This window comes from Microtus ochrogaster, linkage group LG3 (genome assembly GCF_000317375.1).
Source record: "Microtus ochrogaster isolate Prairie Vole_2 linkage group LG3, MicOch1.0, whole genome shotgun sequence".
Lineage (NCBI taxonomy): Eukaryota > Metazoa > Chordata > Mammalia > Rodentia > Cricetidae > Microtus > Microtus ochrogaster.
The window spans coordinates 13,919,119-13,940,771 of record NC_022029.1 but is presented as its reverse complement, the minus strand read 5'-3'; the positions used below and the strand labels follow the sequence as shown (position 1 = coordinate 13,940,771).

Here is a 21,653-nt window from a genome sequence, read left to right as displayed (position 1 = left end):
CCTATTTTGTTGTTTATTGGTTTTTTTGAGACAGGGTTTCTCTAGCTTTGAAGCCTGTCGTGGAACTAGCTCTTGTAGACCAGGCTGGCCTCAAATTCACAGAGATCTGCCTGCCTCTGCCTCCGAGTGTTGAGATTAAAGGCGTCACCACCACCGCCCGCCTTTTTAAATAAGAATAAATAATCCAAATGAAAGAGAACTGAACCATAACTATGAAAGCAGAGTTATAACTTTGGAATATCATGTGATACACATATCTATGAAAAAGAAACCCTGTCTCGAAAATCAAAAAAAAAGAAAGAAAAAAAAGAAAAAGAAACAGAAAAACTACCTTGGTTTTAAGCTCTTGCTTATAAAGGATAAGACGATGGCTCAGTCAGTAAAATATTTGCTTTGTAAGCATGAAGTCCTCATTTTGGAATCCCAGCACTTCAACTACAAAGAAGGTTATGGCTACATGTGCTGTACAGCAGTGCTCTGAAAGATGGATTTAGGATCAATGGGACTTGCTGGCTGTGAGTTCACCTCTAGAATCAGTAAGAGACCCCATCTTTAAGGAATAAAGAAGAGAGACAGAGCAGGGTGTCTGATGTCTTCCTCTGGCCTCTGAGCATACACATGGGTGTAAGTAACTACATAAACACCCCTAAACACACACCCTACAAGGACTCACTCCATCACATCTTGCAATAAAGAATAATGGTGAGAAAAGATGAACTAGATAATCTTTACTTCCCTTTTTACTTTGTCTTAAACAGATGGTAATCATGAGAAGGTAGGGCTTGCAGAGTGCTCTTATTTTCCAAGAGCAATGTGAGTCAACAGTGAGTTCTACATCCTTTCTCCACTGCCACACAAATCAGCACAACTTAGTTGGATCTGGGATACTCAGTCTAATTACACTGCAATACGTTTTAGTAATCAGGAGAAGCAGCTAGTTAGTTATTGTTAATCCCAGCAACAATACCATTGTTTGATTTACAAAAGTTTGATTTACAAAACTAAAAACCAGGCAGGAGGGAATTAGATCAAAATTCCTTAATTAAATGAATTAAGAATGGCTTAATCTCAGTTTATGCACTTTTCTAATCTCTGTCTGCCTCACCCATTCTCACAATTCTCCCATTGGAATTCCGTCTTCTTTGCACCTGTGAATTGATCTGGCTTTCACTTACAAAGCTTTTAAGATAAGAGTAACAATCAGGCTGGATGGTGGGGGCACACGCCTTTAATCCCAGTACTGGGGAGGCAGAGGATCTCTGAATTTGAGATGAACCTGGTCTACAGAACAAGTTCCAGAGCAGTCAGAAAACCCTGTCTTGAAGAAGAAGAAAAAAGAGTGACAATCAGACGACTGGAAGAGTAAAAGGCCAGGACAGCACTCATTCTGGACCATGACACCTCTGGGACCTTCAGCAAAACTGGGTATGTTCAGTTATTTATGGAATGGGATGAAAAATGTGAGTGATCATTCCATTCTGAGAACATTAGCCAATTATTCCTACTAAAAATCAAACAAATATTCAACAAATTAACTCTGACATTTGAACCTTTTAAAACTTTAGCTCTACCTTCTTTATCCAGTTCTGTATCTTTAACCTCCACATCAGGACCAGGCTCGATCTTCTCATTACTGCTACAGCCCAGTACTTCTAGTTTCTCAGGATCGTCTCCAGGATCTTCATTCAAAGTTTCTGGTTTGTCTTTTGGCTGTTCCTCTGAAGGAATCTTCTGTTCAGAACTAGATTTTTCTCCACCGGCAGAGAGAGGAACTATTTCAGTTTTACCATTCTGACATGCCAGAACGGGAATTCCTTCAAAACTGTCAGTGGAGGCTTCACCGTTCAGACAGCTGCCTTTAAGAAAGGGCTCTTTTTTAGATGTCTGCTCAGGATTGAGAGTACTGCTGCTGTGGACAAGTAGAGATTCATTTGAACTTTCCTCTTCAGTCGATGCAAAGTTCTCTTTTGTGCCTGCTTCACTGTTCAGCCTCTGACCCTGGTCCATATCCATGATGTCACATGAAGATTCATCATTGGTCATAGACAAGTCTCCAGTCTCTTCCCCATTTTCCTCATGGCAGTCAGTGCTTACCTCAAACTCTCCATTCTCCAGCAACTTCCTGTCCTCGGTATGGTCATAGTCTGCAAACTTGGTGTCCTCCTCATCTTTCTTTAAATTATTGACTTTCCTTTTCTTAATAATTCCTTTACCCCACTGTGATCGCCGCCTTGATTTCCTCCGAACTCGGACTGTTTGATAAGAAAGGGGGAAAGAACATGTATAACTTCAGGGTGCAATGTCAGTTTTACATTTTCTTTATAGAAGAGCCAAAGAAAGTAAACCCATTCTGGCCAAAATCTAAACAAAACCCCTGGCTCTTATCTATACAGACTAATTCTTACAACCTCTAGGTAAAATTGATATGAAGTTAAAGATGAACTCAGACAAATGCAAACTTTTAAAACTTTACCGTGTGAGTTTGCTTGGCATTAGCCTCTTCTACTACTACAGATTCTACTTTATAGCCAATTCTAACTTTCAACACTCAAGGACTAACCTAGAAAGCATACATTTAGGGAATTATCATATTACCAAGTAGCCCAGAAAGTTTGAGAGAGCCTTGGATTTCTACCAGGAAGGTTGGTGTACTGCAAGCAAATCATGCAAAGATAGCAGCACCTCAGCTATGGAGAAGAAAGAACACCACCAACAACAAAAAACCTTTAATCCAATGCTATAGGACCCAATAGTGACAGCTATCCCTCAAACAAACACCTATTGCCTCTCATTTTAGAAAAAGGCATTGCCTGTAGGATGAATGATCATGAAGAGAAGCACTACAATAGGTTATGCAAACAATTTGGTTAGCAAACTGTTAACTGCCTCTAATACAAATGGTTTACCCAATAGCATCAACTTATTACAAACGTATCTCCAAATATGTAGAATAATCAAGCCTTTTTGCTATTAAGGCAACAATATCAAGAAGATATTGAAAATATCCATTTGGTCAATAATCTGAAAAAGGAGACCTAGAAAAGCTGCATACTCTTAGGTGAGAATTCATCATGAGCTCTTTGAGTAGATAGTTGGGCTTCCAGGTGATTAGTTGGAGCCAGAGATTTTTGATCTCCTTAATATGTATCTGAGGTAGCTGATGAAGCAGCTTGACTCCACTGGGGAACTCAGATCTTTAATATTAGCTGATAGTCCATCAACAGTGACAGCAGGTTCACACACCACTTTAAGCCTTTAGACTCTTTCTAAGAGTAGGCACAAATATTTGGTCGCTATTATTCCTTCTTATTTAGTAGTTATCATCTCTAAAATGTATTTAGTCATTTGACTCAAAGTTTATTTTTTCCAATACAATATGATTTAAAACTCACTTTTCATGCTCTCTCCTTTATTTCTATTTTATAATTCATACTTATATGTTAATTAGCATATGCATAAAAATTTCTTTATCAGTCTAATATTAAAAGTTCAATATACACAAGCTCAGGTGACAAGCATCTACAACAATCATTCGCTAAAAGTAATATAGTCCACACTGAAATGAAAACAAGATGGTCATCTTGTTCCAAAAGCAGTTGTAAGAAGTCCACTATGTGACAACTGTCAACACTAACCATTCTTAATTTTCAGCATTGAAGCCAAAAATTATTAACAATTTTCACACTACTTTTCAATTCTTTGTATGTAGCACATTACACAAAGGCCAGAAACTCACTGAAGCAAATATATTTTTCAGTTTTTCACACTGGTTAATTAATAAGAGAGAGTGTGTAGGCCCCACCCCAAAAACTAGCTAGACAATACAAACTAAAATCCATGCTGTTGGGGGTCAGGGAGCATGGACTCCAAGTTGGGTAGGAAGGGAGGAAATGGTGAAAAAAGTGGTTACAGAAGGAGTGAGGGAGAGGAATTAATATTTTCAAAGTCCATTGTATGATCTCAAAGAATTAATAAAAATATCATTGAAAAAGAGAAAGAGAACACATGCCTATTCTTTGGGAGTTAGTATCAATACTTCTAATAGCAAGATTTTAGAAAAGTAAGGAAACTAATCAGATAAACTTTTAGCATGGGTAGAAGCATCTTCACAGTAAGGACCATGTGGGAGGTGTATGAGTGTATGTGGAGAGCATTCTTATCCTACCACTCCCCTTACTTACTTAGGGTGCTCTATTGAAACACCCATTTAGGAACACAACTTTAAAGTCAATTTTTATTGAGACTGTTCCAAAAGCCAAGACCTTAGAAAAGCGACTGTTCCTTTGGGACATTTCAAGTTAAGATTTCTGTTAACCTGAGACAAACAAATGGTGTGTCACATGTGCCATCTGCTGGTAAGAGAAAACAAAACCCCACTAGAGATTTTAAAAGTACTTTCATTTTCTTCTCCCTTTCTATGGCTTCTGGAAATCAAATTCCAGTATCAGGCTTACCAAAAAAGCGCCTTTGTCTGCTAAGCCATGTTGCCTGCCACAGTCTAAAATTTCTTAAAGTGAAATTTCAATATATTCTCATTAATAGACATTAGTATCAATGCAGAAACTATAAAAGATTTCAAAGTTTAAATGAGAGTACAACGTTACATAATGGGACACACAATCCAAGCTACAACTAGGCCAAATAGCCTAGTTATTGGTTTCAGAGCAACTAAATACATCATTAAATCCCTTTTCAAACTTGTTCCATATGAAGATTTTAATAAAAATATTATAGTTTAAAAGTGGGTATGAGCCGGGCAGTGGTGGCACATGCCTTTAATTCCAGCACTCAGGAGGCAGAGGCAGGTGGATCACTGTGAGTTTGAGGCCAGTCTGGTTTACAGAGTGTGTTCCAGGACAGGCTCCAAAGCTACAAAGAAATCCTGTCTCAAAAAATAAAAGAAAGGGAGGAAGGGAGGAGAGAGGGAAGGAGAGAGGGAGGGAGGGAGGGAGAATAAAAGTGGGTCTGATTTATTCCTTCAAATTCATTATCATTTGGTATAAAGAGCATAGCATGGACAGCTTTGCTGACATGGCAATATCATCATATTAAAGCCAGAAGAACAGCACATATCTTTCAAAGCAGGCTATCTTTAATGAAACATGAAGACTACATCAGGAAGATTTTGGGTTTATAAACATTTGCCTTTCAGAAATACAATAGATCATTAACAGTAAGTTTTATGGAGATCTAGGAACTAAATTCTCTTTTAAAATATATCACAGAAAGCTAAGTCAAATTAGGCTACTCAGATTTCTTAAATTCAGCATAAAATATTCTCTTTAGTGAACCAAACTTGCTACTGCCAAACCAGCCATTTCCACATGATCCTTGTACTTCTAACTACAAAGAGAACATCCTGCATATCATGCAAGGAGTGGGAAATAAGGACTAGGAGGACAAAGATTCTGTGGCCTCCATATTTCTATCCAAAATCCAGTGTTTAATACTGAAAATGTTTCAAGTGTTTTAGTCATCCAGGGGGGAAAAAGTATAGAAAACAGCAAATAAAGTAAAAAAACCAGAATCTCACTCTTAATCTTACTTTTCAAGCTCTTCTCTGGGAAGACAGGATTAAAGAGCTATGGACAAAGGGCACTGTTGTCTTGTGGGCCCATCCTACCAAGTCTCACTTATTGCCACCATTGGCTAACATGCTCACAAATACTCACATGCACACTTATTTGCAGAGTTGTGCCAGGCATCCATTGGGCTTCTTTGTTTGTGCCGAAATGCCTCTTCCAATCTAGTCTCTGTCTTACGGGCACCAGTGCCATGAGGAGTTATTTGCTCTGCTGGTACTGATAAGCCTGCAAGCCGCAGATAAGCAATACCTATTTAAATGTCCCAGCTGCATAGATCAACAACGTTTTTTTAAAAAATTTGAAATATAAAACTGAGTTTAAAAGTCATTTATTATACCTAGACGGTTTGTAATTCTGCTGAAATTGGGGTCTTTTGTTTTAAGATGGGAAAGTAACTTGATATTAAAATCATAAAAATAAAAATACTTAGTAGGCCATGGTACCTAATGCCCATAGGAGCCCAATTTTCACTCACTTTAATTCCAAAAGAGATACATTTCACAATATGACTGTGGGATAATAAGACTATACATATTGTCTAAAAATCATGGTCTCTGCTATCTTACAATGTACAGTAAGTATACCGGGTCACTAAACTACATTCCCATCAACAGTTTCAACCTAGCTTGCTGCCTGTCACAACACAATGCCCTAAGTCTCACTTGCTGGTACCATCTCCAGAAGAGTAACCATTCCATCTCAATTTTCCCCATGTGACCATAAGTGCTAGTGCTTCTCACAGCTCTCTCAATAACCTAGCTTCTTATTGTAATATACAAGAATCATCCTTTATGTGTATGGTTCTTAAAAGATGTTATATAATAATTATCACATCTCTTTAGTCCAAAGATCTCTAGCCTATAAGTCATATTTCTATTTGTCTACATCATATCTCTAACCAAGTATCATAAACATAGGCCAAATTAAAGATAACTGGTTCATCTTTAGACATACACACACACAAATACAAACAGTTTACCTTATATATTGCCTGTTTTGGCTAGCAAAATTGGTTCTACTCATTTATTCAACTAGAAATATTCTTTCCCTTTAATGTGCCCTCTATTAGGCTAGGGATGTAGCTCAGGTTGACAGAGTGTTTGCCTAGTATGTACCAAGTTCTGGTTTTGATGCCCAGCACTGTACGAACTGGGTGTGACAGCACAGGTCTGTATCTCAGTTGTTAGGAGGTAGAGAGAGAAAAATACATGGTGAATTTGAGGGCAGCCTGAGTTATATGAGAACAATTCTCAGAAAGAACGGAAGGCAGGCAGGCGGGCAGGCAGGCGGGCAGGCAGGCGGGCAGGCGGGCGGGCTGGCGGGCAGGCAGGCAGGAGGGTGGGCAGGCAGGCGGGCAGACAGGAGGGTGGGCAAGCCAATCACACGAAGTGTTCTCTACACATTCATATTCCGATCTTATTTAGCTCCATTCTTCATTCATTAAAATGCATATTGCTATACCGCCTTCCCCCCCACCTAGCTGTCTTACTGAGATACTGTTTATATAACATAAAACCACCCATTTTAAGCATAAAATTGCTTTGAGCAAAGTACATTTTTGTAGTCACTCATAGAAACCTAATTTGAGATACCTGTCCCAGGCAGCTACTATTGTATGGTTTTCTCAACATACTTGCCATTTTACATGAAAGAACCACATTCAATAGATGGTCTTTCATTACTGCCTTATTTCAGTAGTGCTGTTTGTGAAGTCCAGTGTCATTTTATATTAACACTTCACTGAGTTATATAGATTATGGATAAACTATGCCTTGCTACTCACTAACCAGGTGATGGACATTTGTCTCTTTCCAGTTTTTATTTATTATGAATAACACTCACTCCTATGAACATTCATGTACATGTTCCATGTGGTCACATTCATTTCTCTTAGATAGACTCCAAGGAAGAGAACTGCATAATGCAGCAAATCTATGTTTGCCTCTGTGGAAACTGAAACGTAGTTTTCCAAACTGACTCTCACAACTTTTAACTCAATCTTTCATTTTTCTAAAACACCGAGAACATGTTATTTCTTGCTGTTAAAATGATCTAACCAATCCCATTGCTTAAAATCAATGGGCTCTTCTACACTGGCATTTCTCTTCCTCCTACTAAAATTCCTCTGGGACACGGCTGTATACCCAATAAAAGCCATATGCTCATTTTGTGTCTCTAATTAAAAAATGACACATAAGTGTTAACACACTGGGGAAGTATTTATAAAAAGTTTAAGTACTGGTATTAGATGTGAAACGATGAAAACTAAGATCTCTTCAGCTATAAGTACAGATAGATACAACATAAATCATTTAAGAAATTTCACTAAGAAATGCTTTATTTCTTTAACATGCACCATGCACTCCAACTTTCAAAGGTGAAGTTTTGAAATATCCTTGAGAATTTACATGACCCATGTTAGTATCAGAAATTCCTAAATACAAGGTTAATATTGGAGACAAAAAATACATTTTGCTGTCCTGTGTATCACAGAAAGATGAACAAAATGAGCAGAGAATGCTTCAGTAGCAAATCTATTTCTCTGACTTACCTCTTTTTATTCTTGCTTCCTTAATTTCTTCACAGAGTTTATTAAATTCTGGGTCCAGTTCAGCTGCGATGATGGCATGTGCAGTGTCCTTCAGGGTACAAGCTCTGTGCCTAATAATTTTGTCTGTTAAAAAAAGTCAGCATAAGTTTATTTTAGATACAAATGGAATAAAATTAATGCAGGATTCCTTCAAAGTAAAATATATAAACATTTAAATTATAAAAACATTTTAGGTAAGAAAAGATTCAAAAGGTGGGTAGAATATAAGCTAGTCTATCAATAGTTTGGAAAACTGGACCTTAAGACCTCAAAATATTAACTCTAATAAATCATTACCTCAAAATATGGTTTTATTTTTAATTTCTAAAAATAAAACATGATTTTCAATATAATTTTCTAAGAATTAGAGATATGCTATATGCCCCAGGAACTCATGGGGCCAGGCATACCGCTCAGTGGATAATACCTTAGTTGTGCAAGCTCTGCAACCTGACTTCTATCCCTGGAACCCATGTAAAGGTAGAAGAGAATGAACTCTACAAAGCGCTCCTCTGATGCCCTCACTCTTAGATGGCGTGTACACCCATACACATACAAATAAACAAAACTAAAAGATCATTTTTTAAAAACCAGAGTAGCTAGTCAAAACTGTGCTAAAGAACACAAAATATTCTGAGTAAGGGAGATCTCTCTTAAACTGTGACAAAACCATAAAAGTACAGAAAAACTACCTAATTAAGGCATGCAAGATAGTATGTAAATAGCAGCCAGATGTAACATTATACACTTATAACCTAGCACTTGGATCACCAATTCCACGCAGCCCTAGCTACTGCACATAATCTTGTCAGAGAAACACAGCAATACACAAAGGCCAACTCACAACATCGGTAAGCAGAAGCAGGGAGAAGAACCTGGGGTTCTAGGTACCACAGCTAAAGTGATACTATGAAACAGTGTCTCCCTCACAGGTTATAGGGAAGACTGGGTCGTGAACAATGTACTGTCAGTGGTGCCCTCTGGAGTTACAGTACTCCAGATGTGAAAAGGTGGATAATTGCAAGATATCTTAAAACAGTTTGCTCCTGGAACAGTAGTGCACACCTCTGAGGGGAAAGCAGAAGGATCCACTCTAGGTCATTTTCTGCTATGCAACAAGTTCTAGTTCAGTGTAGGCAACATGAGACCATATTTCAAAACAAAAATTAAGCAAACAAAAACAAAGAATCCAAAATTTAAAAATTTACTTTTCTCTCTGTAGTAAAGGCATAAAAATATAAAAAATCTTTTATTTATAACACTATATTATAGCTTATTGTAGAAATCTCATAAAAACAAACGTGCAACCACTGGTATATTTCTTTCTGAGAAATGTTCTCTAAATTCAACACTGAAAGTAGCATTAAATAGTCTCTCAGCTAGAGAGAGACTTGCTGCTCCTATTCCAGAGGACCAGAGTTCAGTTACTAGTCCCATTTCAGGAAGCTCACAACCACCTGTCACTCTAGCTACAGAGAGTCTGATACCCTCTTCTGGCCTCTGCAGACATACACACATACATGCACATACCCACATAGATATATACATACACATAAATTGTTTTTATCTTTAAATTTACCTCATACATAAAAAGCCTTCTCTCTCAAAAGAGAAAACAAATAACAACAAAAATACAAGACACTAATCTGACTGATGGCTATGAAGAAAGTCAGTGGGCTTGGCAAATTTCACCTGAGTTCTGAGGAGTCTTAAGGAAGAGGCACTTGGACAGATATGTGAACAAGCTTTGGAGCCGCAGACAGAGGAGTCAATACTGCAGGTACAGACTGTGTCACGTTCAAGAGCTAGGAGAGTTCATGAAACTAAAATGTTCCCTGATGGAGAGAACTCAATAGCCAAGACTAGAACAGTGCTAGGTCTTCTCCAAAGAGTTCAGAACTTATCCTACAAGCAATCAAAGGTCACTGAAAAGCCATGAACAGGAAGCAATAGGATGCAAACTCACTCTGGCTGTTATAAGGAGACTGGACTGAAAGGGATTAGGGTACAATCCAGAAGCATAACCACAAAGTTCTTTCTGGAAGTGAGAGAGACCACAACTTGAACTGGGGTGGTTGTGATGATGAGAGAGAGAGAGAAAGATTACAGATCTGAAATGGGATCTCAACTACAGAAAAGGGTGATAAAAACAGAAGAGAGGGTTTGATAACTATCAAACATAATTCTCTAGCTTTTTGCATCCAAAAGGGGAAAGGGAGGAGAAGCACATTTATAAAGACACACACACACACACACACAAAAACAACATGGAATATATAGAGGAAGGAAGACAGGAAAAGTTAGAGATTACCTTTAATGAATTTAGCTTTAGGCATTTTGGTTTTAAGATGCTTTAAAAAATATCCCAATGGAGATATATAAGCACAAGAACACAGGCTCAATACTTCTATTAATGACCAAACAACCACTGATTTTTTTTCAATCTGCATGTATTTTTTTCAAAAATATTTTTTATGTATATAAGCACATCTGCATGTGCCGCCCTCAGAGGCCCAAAGAGGGTGTCAGATTCCCTCAAGCTGGAGTTATAGACAAGTAACTCCCAATTTGGGAGCTGAGAACCAAGCCTAGATCCTCTCCAAGAGTAATTCTTCTGCCTCATCCTTGCAAGTGGATCCAACTCTGTCTTTAATTCATAAGTCTTTTTTGTTTGATTGATTGACTGATTGATTGACCGGTTAGTTGGTCAGTTGGTTTTTTGGAACAGGGTTTCTTTGTTTAACAGCCCTTGCTCTGTAGACCAAGCTGGCCTTGGACTCACAGAGATCTGATTGCCTTTGCCTCCATAAGTGCTGAGTGCTGGAATTAAAGCACTTGTGTGCCTGGCTCGAGTCTTTTGTTTTTAAATTGGGGTGTTTACTGTCTACTAAATTCTGAGGTATGTTTTAATGTTTTGGATATAGTTTTAAGCTCTTACGTTTCAGTATATGATCCATTGAGTCAACTTTTTTTTTCCAGAGTTTAGATGTTTTTATTCACTGACCAGAAAAGGGTCTCAAGAGCATCAAGGTGACCAAGACTGATATACTAGCACCTGGACCAAGCCCATCATGGAGCACTCAGTGTTCACCATCACTGGGCAGAGGGTTTGGGAAATTTTGATTACATAACTGATACCTAATTATTCCATCACTATTTGTTGTTGAAAAGATATTTAGGTCAAGAATTTTCTCAGCCATTTATGCTTTTCAATGCATATATCATATATCTTTTGTCAGATTTCCTCCTATTATAAGTTTTTGATGCTATTGTAACTAGTACTTATTTCTTTTAGATTTATTTATTCTATCTGATGTGTATGAGTGTTTTGCCTGCATGTATGTTTGTGTAAATATTGATGTCTGGTACCAAAGAAGATCAGAAAAGGACATAAAATAAGGAGTAGATATGATTAAGATACATTGTACGCACATCTGAAATTTTCAAAGAATTAGAAATTCTAAAAATAAATAAATAAAAATAATGAAATTCTAGACAGTTAGGGTTGTGCCATACGTTGCAGGGTGAACTGCATCCCCTCAAAATATATATGTCAAACTCTGAGCCCCTACTTCAGAATGTGACTGTATTTGGAAATAAGCCATTGTTAAGAGGCAATTAAGATTAAAAAGGAGGGTGGGCTCTAACCCACAGTGCTTGATGCCCTTTTAAAGGAGATCTGAACACTGCAAGAAAAGTACACTCAGTGAAGAAAAGGCGACAGGGAGAGGCCATTAAGTAAACCAAGAAGAGTGGTTGGTCTTGAGAGAAATCAAAGTTGTTGACTCAACTTGAACTAATTTACCTCCCACACTGAGAGAAAACTGCTTAGACCTCCTGGTGTGTCATATTTTGTATGTTAGTTCTAGTGGATAAGTACAAAGGCATACAGACCAATATCTGCCATACAGGAGTCATATTATTGATCTATCATAATACTGATACAGGTTACATAATCTGTTACTCAAGGAGTAACAGCATCACAGACATTCTTATATACCAAGTATCCTGCAAAGTAATTATGGCATGGTCATAAGCACTAACAGAAATATAAGTGAGTTTGATTAAGTTTGAAATTTATGAGGTACAACTATGACAAAGTTGGAAATGTACTGGGTAGATTACATGTGGCTCCAAAATATGAGTGCCTCTGAGAACTCTGATCCCAGGCAATTGACACAAAATGTTAGGATTCTGTGAAGACTATAAGATTAAGGATGAATGTCAGCAAAATTGGTCAAATGATGATAGGTCTAAGAATTGTCCTAGAGGTAAGGTAAGACCAACAATGCAGAATGGTCAATCATTCATCATGTCCTATCCCTAGGGCAACAATTAGAGTCAAATGTCTGACCCTGATCACATTTAGAAGCTACAAATTAAATAAATTCCTTATCACTTCACATTTAATTCCTATCCATATCATCTTGTGTGAGATAATCTGGTAAACATGTAGCAATATTTAACTTCCAAAGACTTTTATCTTCCCTGTATAAGGAGTTCCCTCATACCCCCAAGTGGTCATGTGTTCTGCCAAGGAGAACAATGTAAACATTTAAATACTCATGGGACCTTGTAAAAGTAATTTAACATTCATGCAATTTCCACTTGCTACACAACAGATTCTGAGGTTTTACAAGTACATACATAACAAGGGGCTCTGCTGCTTAAAAAAAAATTGTTCCCTTGTTGACTAAAGGTGTGAAGACAGCAAACATTCCTGAACTATGACCCTCTTTGTATCAATCTTTAAGGAACAGAGAATGAAAGTCTTAAGTATAGCACATAAGCTCCACCTATGAAACAGAGCATGGCCTCTAGTAAACCATCACATTCTACAGTAAAAGGTAATGCTGCACCAGAAAGCATTGCTTCTTCCTTGAAACTAGATATTTATATCAACAGGGTTATAATAAATTATCTAGGGGAAAATTAGATTTATTTCCTAAACCAGCTTTCTCTAACAAGCATTTACGTTCATTTTCATAGTCCCTAAATTTGTTTCCAAGTAAGTTTAAAGTGTGATTTGGGAACTGTAAAAAACACAAATGGGGGGGGGGGAGGGGGAGTCATCCTAGAGCATGTATGTACATACCTACTATGGAACCCCAAACTTAAAACTACAATTTAAATACTAATGAGAATATAAAAATATAAATAACACCAGGCAGTGGTGGCACACGCCTTTAATCCTAGCACTCGGGAGGCAGAGGCAGGGAAATCACTATGAGTTTGAGGCCAGTCTGGTCTACAGAGCGAGTTCCAGGACAGTCAGGGCTATGAAGAAAAACCCTGTCTTGAAACCCCCCACTGTCCCAAAAAGAATATAAATAACAAAAGCCAACCTTCAAGGAATATTTCCCAGCTAAAAGGATTTATGCTAGGGACTTGACATAATTAATTTGAACAATAGGAAAATGGAAACACCATAACATTTAACAAAATACACTTTCTTACAACAACCCCAAATAACAAATTCTATTGTTATCCCTACTATAAAAATGGGAAAACTAAGATTTAGAAAACTTGACTTGATCACCATCAACCAGAGAACAGCAGTGCAGACAGAAGCACAGGTCTAAATATGGCGCTCACCTTCCCACCACACTACACCATACCACACCACACCAAATGCTGAGGTCACAAGGTCAAAGGCACACACAGCCACTCCCATCTGATCCCATCTGACAAAGGAAGGTCATGAAATGAGCTTGAAAATCAGCCTGTTTCTCAACACCCATTCTGATGCAAGATGACATCACACTAGAAGAAGAAAGCCTCATGGACATAAAACTGCTGCACTAGTTAACAGTGGCCCTAACAAAATATGAAGAAATGCATACAACCTCATTATAATTTTTATTTGGGAAGTACTAAGGGATGAAATTCAAGGCCTCACACAACTTTCTTTCTTTCTTTCTTTCTTTCTTTCTTTCTTTCTTTCTTTCTTTCTTTCTTTCTTTCATTTTGGGGTCTTATTAAGTTGCTGAATTACAGATCTGTGCCAGCCATTTTATAAAAATATCTTTTCATAGTTATGATAGAGGAGAAAAGAACTAAAAGACTTAATATGTCCAGGAATAGGCCATCAGCTATATTATAATTTTTAACCTACTCATTAAGAAGAGTTTCAAAAATGTTAAAGGAATGAAAAAATATAAGAATTACATAATTTTATAGGAAAAAAGATAAACAAAAATTGTTCAACATTCTTAGCCATCAGGAAAATGGGAATTAAAACTACACTAAGGTTTTTTTTTTTTTTTCTCCCAACCCTCTCAGAATGTCTATAATGAACACGCTATGATGTGGGTAAAGAGGAACCCTTATAAAATACTGGTGGAAATGTAAACCTGTGTAACCACTATGAAATAAATAAACTAAAAATAGAACTACCATATGATACAAGCATATCTATCCTCTCCTGGGCATATACCCAAAAGGACCTAAGTCAGAACACAGGAGGCTCTTACATGACCATGCTTACTGCAGCACTGTTCATAGTAGCCAGGGCCTGGAGCCAGCCTAGATATTATCACATGGATGAAAAATGTGCAATTTACACACATGAAAAGGTGTTTCATCCATACACAAAGAAAAGTGAAATCAAGTCATTTGCAAGAAAATGAATGCAACTGGTAATCATGTTAAGTGAACTATGAGCAAGGCACAATGATCTACTAAAAATAATGCATATTATTTAAAAATGCAGGTAAAACACTATATATATAAAATACATTTTTTAAAAACCCTATTATGTATACTAGCAAAAAGTAACAATAATCATATCTTCTTGTTTTTTGTTTTTTAAGACAGGGTTTCTCTGTGCAGTTTTAGTGCCTGTTTTGGACTAGCTCTTGTAGACCAGGCTGGCTAATGTGTGTAGATATTCTTCAGACTTAGACATTAAGTAATGAGACTGCAGATTACTGAACTTTCTTATTGTCTTATTTTCATAGTTTTTCTAAGATATATATAATTAAAAAATAGGTTCTGGAGAGATGACACAAGGGTTAAAAGCACCAGCTGGTCTAGTACAAAGATATAGGTTTGGTTCCCAGGACCCGACAGCTCACGTCTACCTGTAAAGTGAGTTCCAGGGGCTCTGACTCCCTCTTCTGGCTCCTACTGGCACCGAGCATGCACACAGTACAATTTTCAGGCCAACGCTCATGCACATTAAATAAACCCACAAAACTATAACAAACAAATATCTTAAACATAAATGTTAAGAACTAGTGCCCACCAAGCCTCACTATGTAAAAATTTTATTCTGTTTCTGAACTTGAAATAAGATATTATCAATTACTATGGTCTAAATTCAGGTGAGAAGTAATTTCATGTAGAACGGAGAAATCCAGGACATTCTGCTGCATGGCTTAAGTTGAGAATCACTGTTCCCAAATACAGGTATAGTATCTTTAAAGATCAGAAACCTACATAAATGCTTTTAAAAATAGTATTTTGTGTATCACTTAGAGAAGAAATAAAATCCTCAATGAGTGAGAAAAAGGGAAAAAAACCCAGCTCCTGGTAGCTAAGAGTTATCCTAGCATAACCAGCTTAATCTTAGCATACTCATGTTAAAAACAACACCACACAAAGCCACTGTATGACCATGATGGGCCAAATAAAAAGACAACTCTGTAATTATATCTAAGTACAGAACAAAACATGAACACTGTCCTAAGCACAAAAATGACCACACATAATTATATTCTCACTAAAACCAATGTCCTGCTTAGGGCTGCTAGCACTGCTTTATTCTTCTGATACACACACACACACACACACACACACACACACACTCTTGAGGTAGGGGAGACGTGACTACAGGCATGTGGAGTTCAGAGGACAAATTGCAGAAATAGATGCTCCCCTTCCCTTCCACCATGTGGAAGGGTCCAAGGATCAAACTCAGGTCTCAAGCTTTACCGATGAGCTATCTCAGGTAAACCCAGCTCACTTCCTAGGTTCTAAGAATAAATATCTAATCACAAAATGGTCTTGCTACCTAGCAACATCCAATTCACTGCTAGGTTCCACTTTCTCACACTTTCCCTAAGATTATATACAGAATACCAAATCTTTTATGATTCCCAAAGACATGCATTTTTGTTATAAGAATCATCCCTCTCTACAATAAATCCATCTTGTTTAACTATAGATATGTTCTTAGTGATTTTCCCTGGATGACAATGACAAGAGTTGGAACTACAGAATGTTCAACCCATGAGCTACATGATTTCCAGGATAGCTACAAATCCGACCTAACACATTTGATGATAGTATCATGTCACTATGTCAAAAGAATGGACACCTCTGGAAAGTATAGGATGGAATTAGGAGTAAAATAAAATTATGTAAGAATACCTCCAATAAATATACAGAAAGGATAACTAACATTCTACAGGAAAATTCTGTTACACAGGGCTGGGAATGGTGACACACACCTCTAATCCCAGCATTCAGGAGACAAAGACAGGAGGATCTCTGTGAGTCTTGAGACCAGCCTAGGTTACATTACTGAGCTCTAGGCAAGACAGAGCTATACAATAAGATTCTGTCTTTTTTTTTTTTTTAAAGTTTGAAATATAAACTTATCCATTCCTGACTTCCCACAAATTAAAAATTTTCTATTTAGTGGCTCTACTGATGACTACTAATGTTAGCTAAACAAATTTTAAGTTAAGTTCACTTGCCAACTTATTCCATCAATCTGCACAAAATTAGAATTCAGTATAAAAATTAAAAGGAAAATAAAACTAAATCTTAGACAAAAACATAGTGCCTAGAACTGTAAAACTTTGTGGCATAGTGTTTCCAGGTAGGTTATTACTTTCTCAAAGTTCCTGAATACATTCATTTATCAGTCTAAAATGGGCACACTTGAATGCCGAAACTGGCACCTTGCCCTAAGTGTCCTTACCTCCGGGGTCCTTGTCTGGATTGTATTCTAAAGCATTGCTACAGATGAGATCAATATCTTGAAGGAAATCTTTAGCCGTTAGATAATTATGCTTATCAATTTTAGTTATTACTGTTGATAAATCCATTGGTTCTTTGATTACTTCAAGATAATCTGAAACCTAAAACAAATAGGATGCTTTAATGAAAATTACATCTGGCTTTTTATATGCTTTAGTTCACAAAAGCACAAATTAAAAACAGAATACTTTAAAACTTAAATCTAAGTAGCTAATTGTATAAGAGTAAAATTACAATGCTTTTTATGCTACTAAAGTTACTATCTGACATACTTTCCATGAAAAGCTTCACGGTGCTCATCTTGAAATTTGAAACCAACAGTCAGTGTTTGGTTTTTAAATCTTTTGGGTTTATCTGAGAAGAGAATGTGTGGGTAAAGTACCCAATAAGCATCAGTAAATGTGCTACCTCAAAAGGGGGGGGGGTTATAAGAGAGATTTTTTTTTCATATTAATACAGAATTTCTGGTATATGTTTAAAATTTTTTTCAACAAAACTTTCTTTTTTAACTCTATAAGGTGAACATTTCATGGGAAGTATTTTCTACTCCTTTGGAGTCATTACACACATTTTGTGTCAATTAAATAAGTTTTTTTTTTCTAACTTGTAAAGAGCTTACTGGACTTGTCTCTACATATAAATGATTCTACAGTAAGACATTCAGTCAGGATTTATAAAGTAAGTTTTATGTTTTAATGTCACATCACCAGTAAGGAAGGATTAGCACGCTGTATTTATTGTTTTCTCAAGTGGAAACCTCAAGTAGTAAACTGTAATCTGAAAGCAGTTTGAGCAATGTCTAAAACTAGTACAGGACCAACTTCTGGGCAGCTTCTGCTGTCGGAAAGTGAGAGTTTGTTTTCATATAGCTTCCAATGACACTGATACCATGATTTCAAGTTTATACACAAACTAATGCATACCCATGCACGCATGTAATTTGTGCGTGTTTTTCAAATTTTAAGGCCATTCATAAGTTGTATGACTGTCAGCTCTAAGTGGGATCTTATTGCAGGCAGGAATGGAACTATTAGTTGGACTCTAAGGTCCAGTCATTGTATAAAAGTGGAAACAAATATTTATAAAAGGAAAGGCATTTAGAGTTTATACTATTAAGAGTATGAAATTTTAGCACATACTTAGTTTTAAATTCAGTATGTTTTTAATATTTTGCTTTCTTCAAATGACTTTAAATTTGATAGTATTAGCCACTTCTAATGCATTATTTGAGCATATACTTTTATGTCTTAAACGACTTAGGAATTATCTTGTTTTCCCTTTTCTATTCTTCCCCTGCTACTCCTGCTTCAGCTTTGAGAGCAAGACCAGAATGAACCTAAGACAGAAAAGAGGATCTTAACATTAACTAAAATTATTACCTAAACCTTAGCATTTCTCTTCCTATTTTTTACCATGACTTATAAAACATATTCTCTTAAAGATGGAAGCAATCTGCCAAAAATTTTGTGATTAGGAAGAAAAAAGTTTCTTGAGCAAGAAGAAAACTAGTTAATCTGAGCCTGAGAAGCAGGGCTGGGGGATAGCTTGGCTGGTGGAACAATTGCCATGCATGCAAGACCCTGGGCTTAGTTCTTAAGACCATAAAAAGAAATCTTTAATGATTATTTCAGATGAAAATCCTATAAGTGGTTTTTTTAAGCTAAAGGTATATATTACACATATCTTACATGTCCTGCTATTTCAGTGGGAAAAGTCGAGAAGATAGCTAAGACGGAAAAGATGAAAGACGGAGGGCTTTCAAGCATGGTGATGCATGCCTGTAATCCCAAAATTTGGAAGTTGGAGGACTGCAAGTTCAAAGTCATCTAGGTCTACATAATAAGACTCTGTCTCAAATTTAAAAAGTAAAAGACTGTGGGCTTTAAATTTGAAAAACCTTCCCAAACTTGGCTGTCACTACCCAACTTCCTCAACTGAACCAGTAGAAAAGTAACAAAATGACCTTGGATGTTTTTGAAAAGTATCAAATGGACTACTACACACTGTAGATAAACATCCAAATAAGAATTCTGACAGTCCCTTTATTAAAGAAGAAGGGGAAGATGTGTATTTTCAGAGTTGTTGAAGGGAAAATGTAACGCTAACCCATTCTTCCCAGTCACAGATGACATAATGGTTCCAAAGGAATCTGCTCAGGTCCAAAAACACAGATTTCACAATTAGGACACACATTAAACTTTGAATCATTTTATAATTCAAATTTTTCAAATGACAAAAAAAAACTAAAAACACCAAAACTGCTCAAACATGGAGTCTGAACTTATAAAGAGAAGGCCAGTAAAGATTATACTGTGGTCATCCACACTATATTATCCCAGGATAAAGTTGGGGTTTTTTTGTTTGTTTGTTTTTAATTGACAGCATTCTAATGTATTCCAAATGGAAAATTCCTTTTCTCACCATCACAAACCAAGTTCCCACAATTACACAGAACAATACACATACAAAGTGAGGAATTTTCCACTGGAAGCAGAGAAACTCTTTGGAGAAGACAGATTAAGTGCATGGGATGTACGACTTAACAAGAGGCTTTTCTAAAGCAGAAAGACTTTACTGCCTCTTTTCACAGTTACAAACAGTTAAGGAAATGCCAGTACTGGCACCAAAGCATTGATACCAATGTACATTTAAAAGCAGGATTTATCCTGGAATAAAAATAGTCTATTATGGACATTTTGCAAAAGTAAATTTTAATCCTCTTCTTAATTGAAGAGTAGTGATCACAGATGGCAATAATAATTAAGAGGACATATACAAATTGGTCACTAATTTCACTCAAAAGTCACCAGATTTTTGCTGATGACACTGGTAGTTATTATATTACATGGATTAAAATTTTATAGGCTAGGGGTAATATTCATCCATGCCTTTGCTTTTTTTCCTTCCAAAAAAGATGTCAATATTTTTTTTCTTTTAGCCAGTTCAACTTCACTGTTTGCACACTACTGAAACAAGACCTCTTCAATATCCACCGGTTTGCTGAAGATGTTAAAGCGTTTATCTGTGGCCAGCCTCTTGGTAACATCCCTGAGAAACAACCGCAACTCTCTTAATGTATTTTCCTCCTGGTCTTCCATCCGATTTTTTTCTGATTCTGATAACTGACGAGGAGGAGATGGTAATGCAAGTGGAAGCACTTCCATAGCACACAGAGCTAAAAAAAAGAAAAGAAAAGAAAAAAAAAGAAAGAAAGAAAAAAGAGAGGAGAAGAAAAGTGTTAAGGTTTTAACATGGTAAGCCAGGGCTCAATTGGACTTCGTACATTCTCCCAAAACAATCTTTAAAAGAAAGGAAATTACAAGTGTATGTGAACCATGAAAACCCAGTAAGTAAAACTTCAAATGGAAATTAAAAGTAAGAGAATAACTTCACCTTATTGAATAATTACAATAAGTCCCCTGGCCCTCTAAGAATTTTACCCTCATATTTTGTATATTATTTATCCATTTTATTACTGAAATGTTTTATTTTCTATTGTAAAGTGCTAAGAGATGTTCATATAATCTTCATTATATTCTTTAGTCAGACGTATGGATTACAAAAATTATCTTTCAAGCCAGGTGTGGCAGCACATACATTTAATCCCAGCACTCGGGAGGCAGAGGCAGGCGGATCTCTGTGAGTTCAAGACCAGTCTGGTCTACAAGAGCTAGTTCCAGGACAAGCTCCAAAGCCACAGAGAAACCCTGTATCGAAAAACCAAAAAAAGTAAAAAATAAATAAATAAATAAATAAATTAATTAATTAAATAAAATAAAAAATATAAAATGGCAGTAAGATAGCTCGGTGGGTAAAGTTCCTTGAGGCTTAAATTCAATCTCCAGAATCCACATAGAGGTACAAGGAAATAACCAAATTCACAGAGTTGTCCATCAAATACAAGCACAATAAGTAAAGAATTTAAAACAAAGAAAAATAAAATATTAAAAAGAAAAAAATAGAAAATCCAAGCCAGGCATCATTATTCACTCCCAGCACTTAGATTACTGAAGCAGAAAGTTCATGGCTAGCTTGGGTTACAGATGAGTCTACTTCAAAATTAATAAAAAAATAAACTCACATAGATGGGACTAAAAATAGACTTATCTAAGAGTATATATATTATGTTATATATAATGTCATATTACATATTATATGAATATATATTAATAATATATTATATAACATAACATAAACAACAAATAACAAAACAAGTAGATATTTATAGAGAGATAAGAACATAACAGGAAAGAAAAATATTTAGTATCCTACAAGAACCGTTAAAAGACATGTAAAGAACAAGGGGTGGGGTTAGGAGATAACAAAGTAGTTCTGGAGGACTTGGAAAGAGTAGGTGTATTAAAATACACTTGTGTTGGGGCTGGAGAGATGGCTCAGTGGTTAAGAGCACTAGCTGCTCTTCCAGAGGACCTGATTCAACTCCTATCACCCCTATGTAACCTCAGTTTCAGGAGACCTGACACCCTCAC

General features: G+C 36.5%; 1 protein-coding gene across 1 annotated transcript in view; it reads right to left on the bottom strand.

The window, feature by feature from the left end:
- Positions 1–21,653, bottom strand: part of Atad2b (ATPase family, AAA domain containing 2B) — a 134,963-nt gene that overhangs the window by 14,856 nt on the left and 98,454 nt on the right. The window contains exons 21-25 of the mRNA XM_005360570.3: positions 20,142–20,338; positions 17,105–17,264; positions 8,137–8,259; positions 5,673–5,810; positions 1,572–2,252 (exon numbers count right to left, since the gene is read on the bottom strand). Coding sequence (XP_005360627.1) covers positions 1,572–2,252; positions 5,673–5,810; positions 8,137–8,259; positions 17,105–17,264; positions 20,142–20,338 — 1,299 coding nt within the window. The remainder of the gene's footprint in view (positions 1–1,571; positions 2,253–5,672; positions 5,811–8,136; positions 8,260–17,104; positions 17,265–20,141; positions 20,339–21,653) is intronic.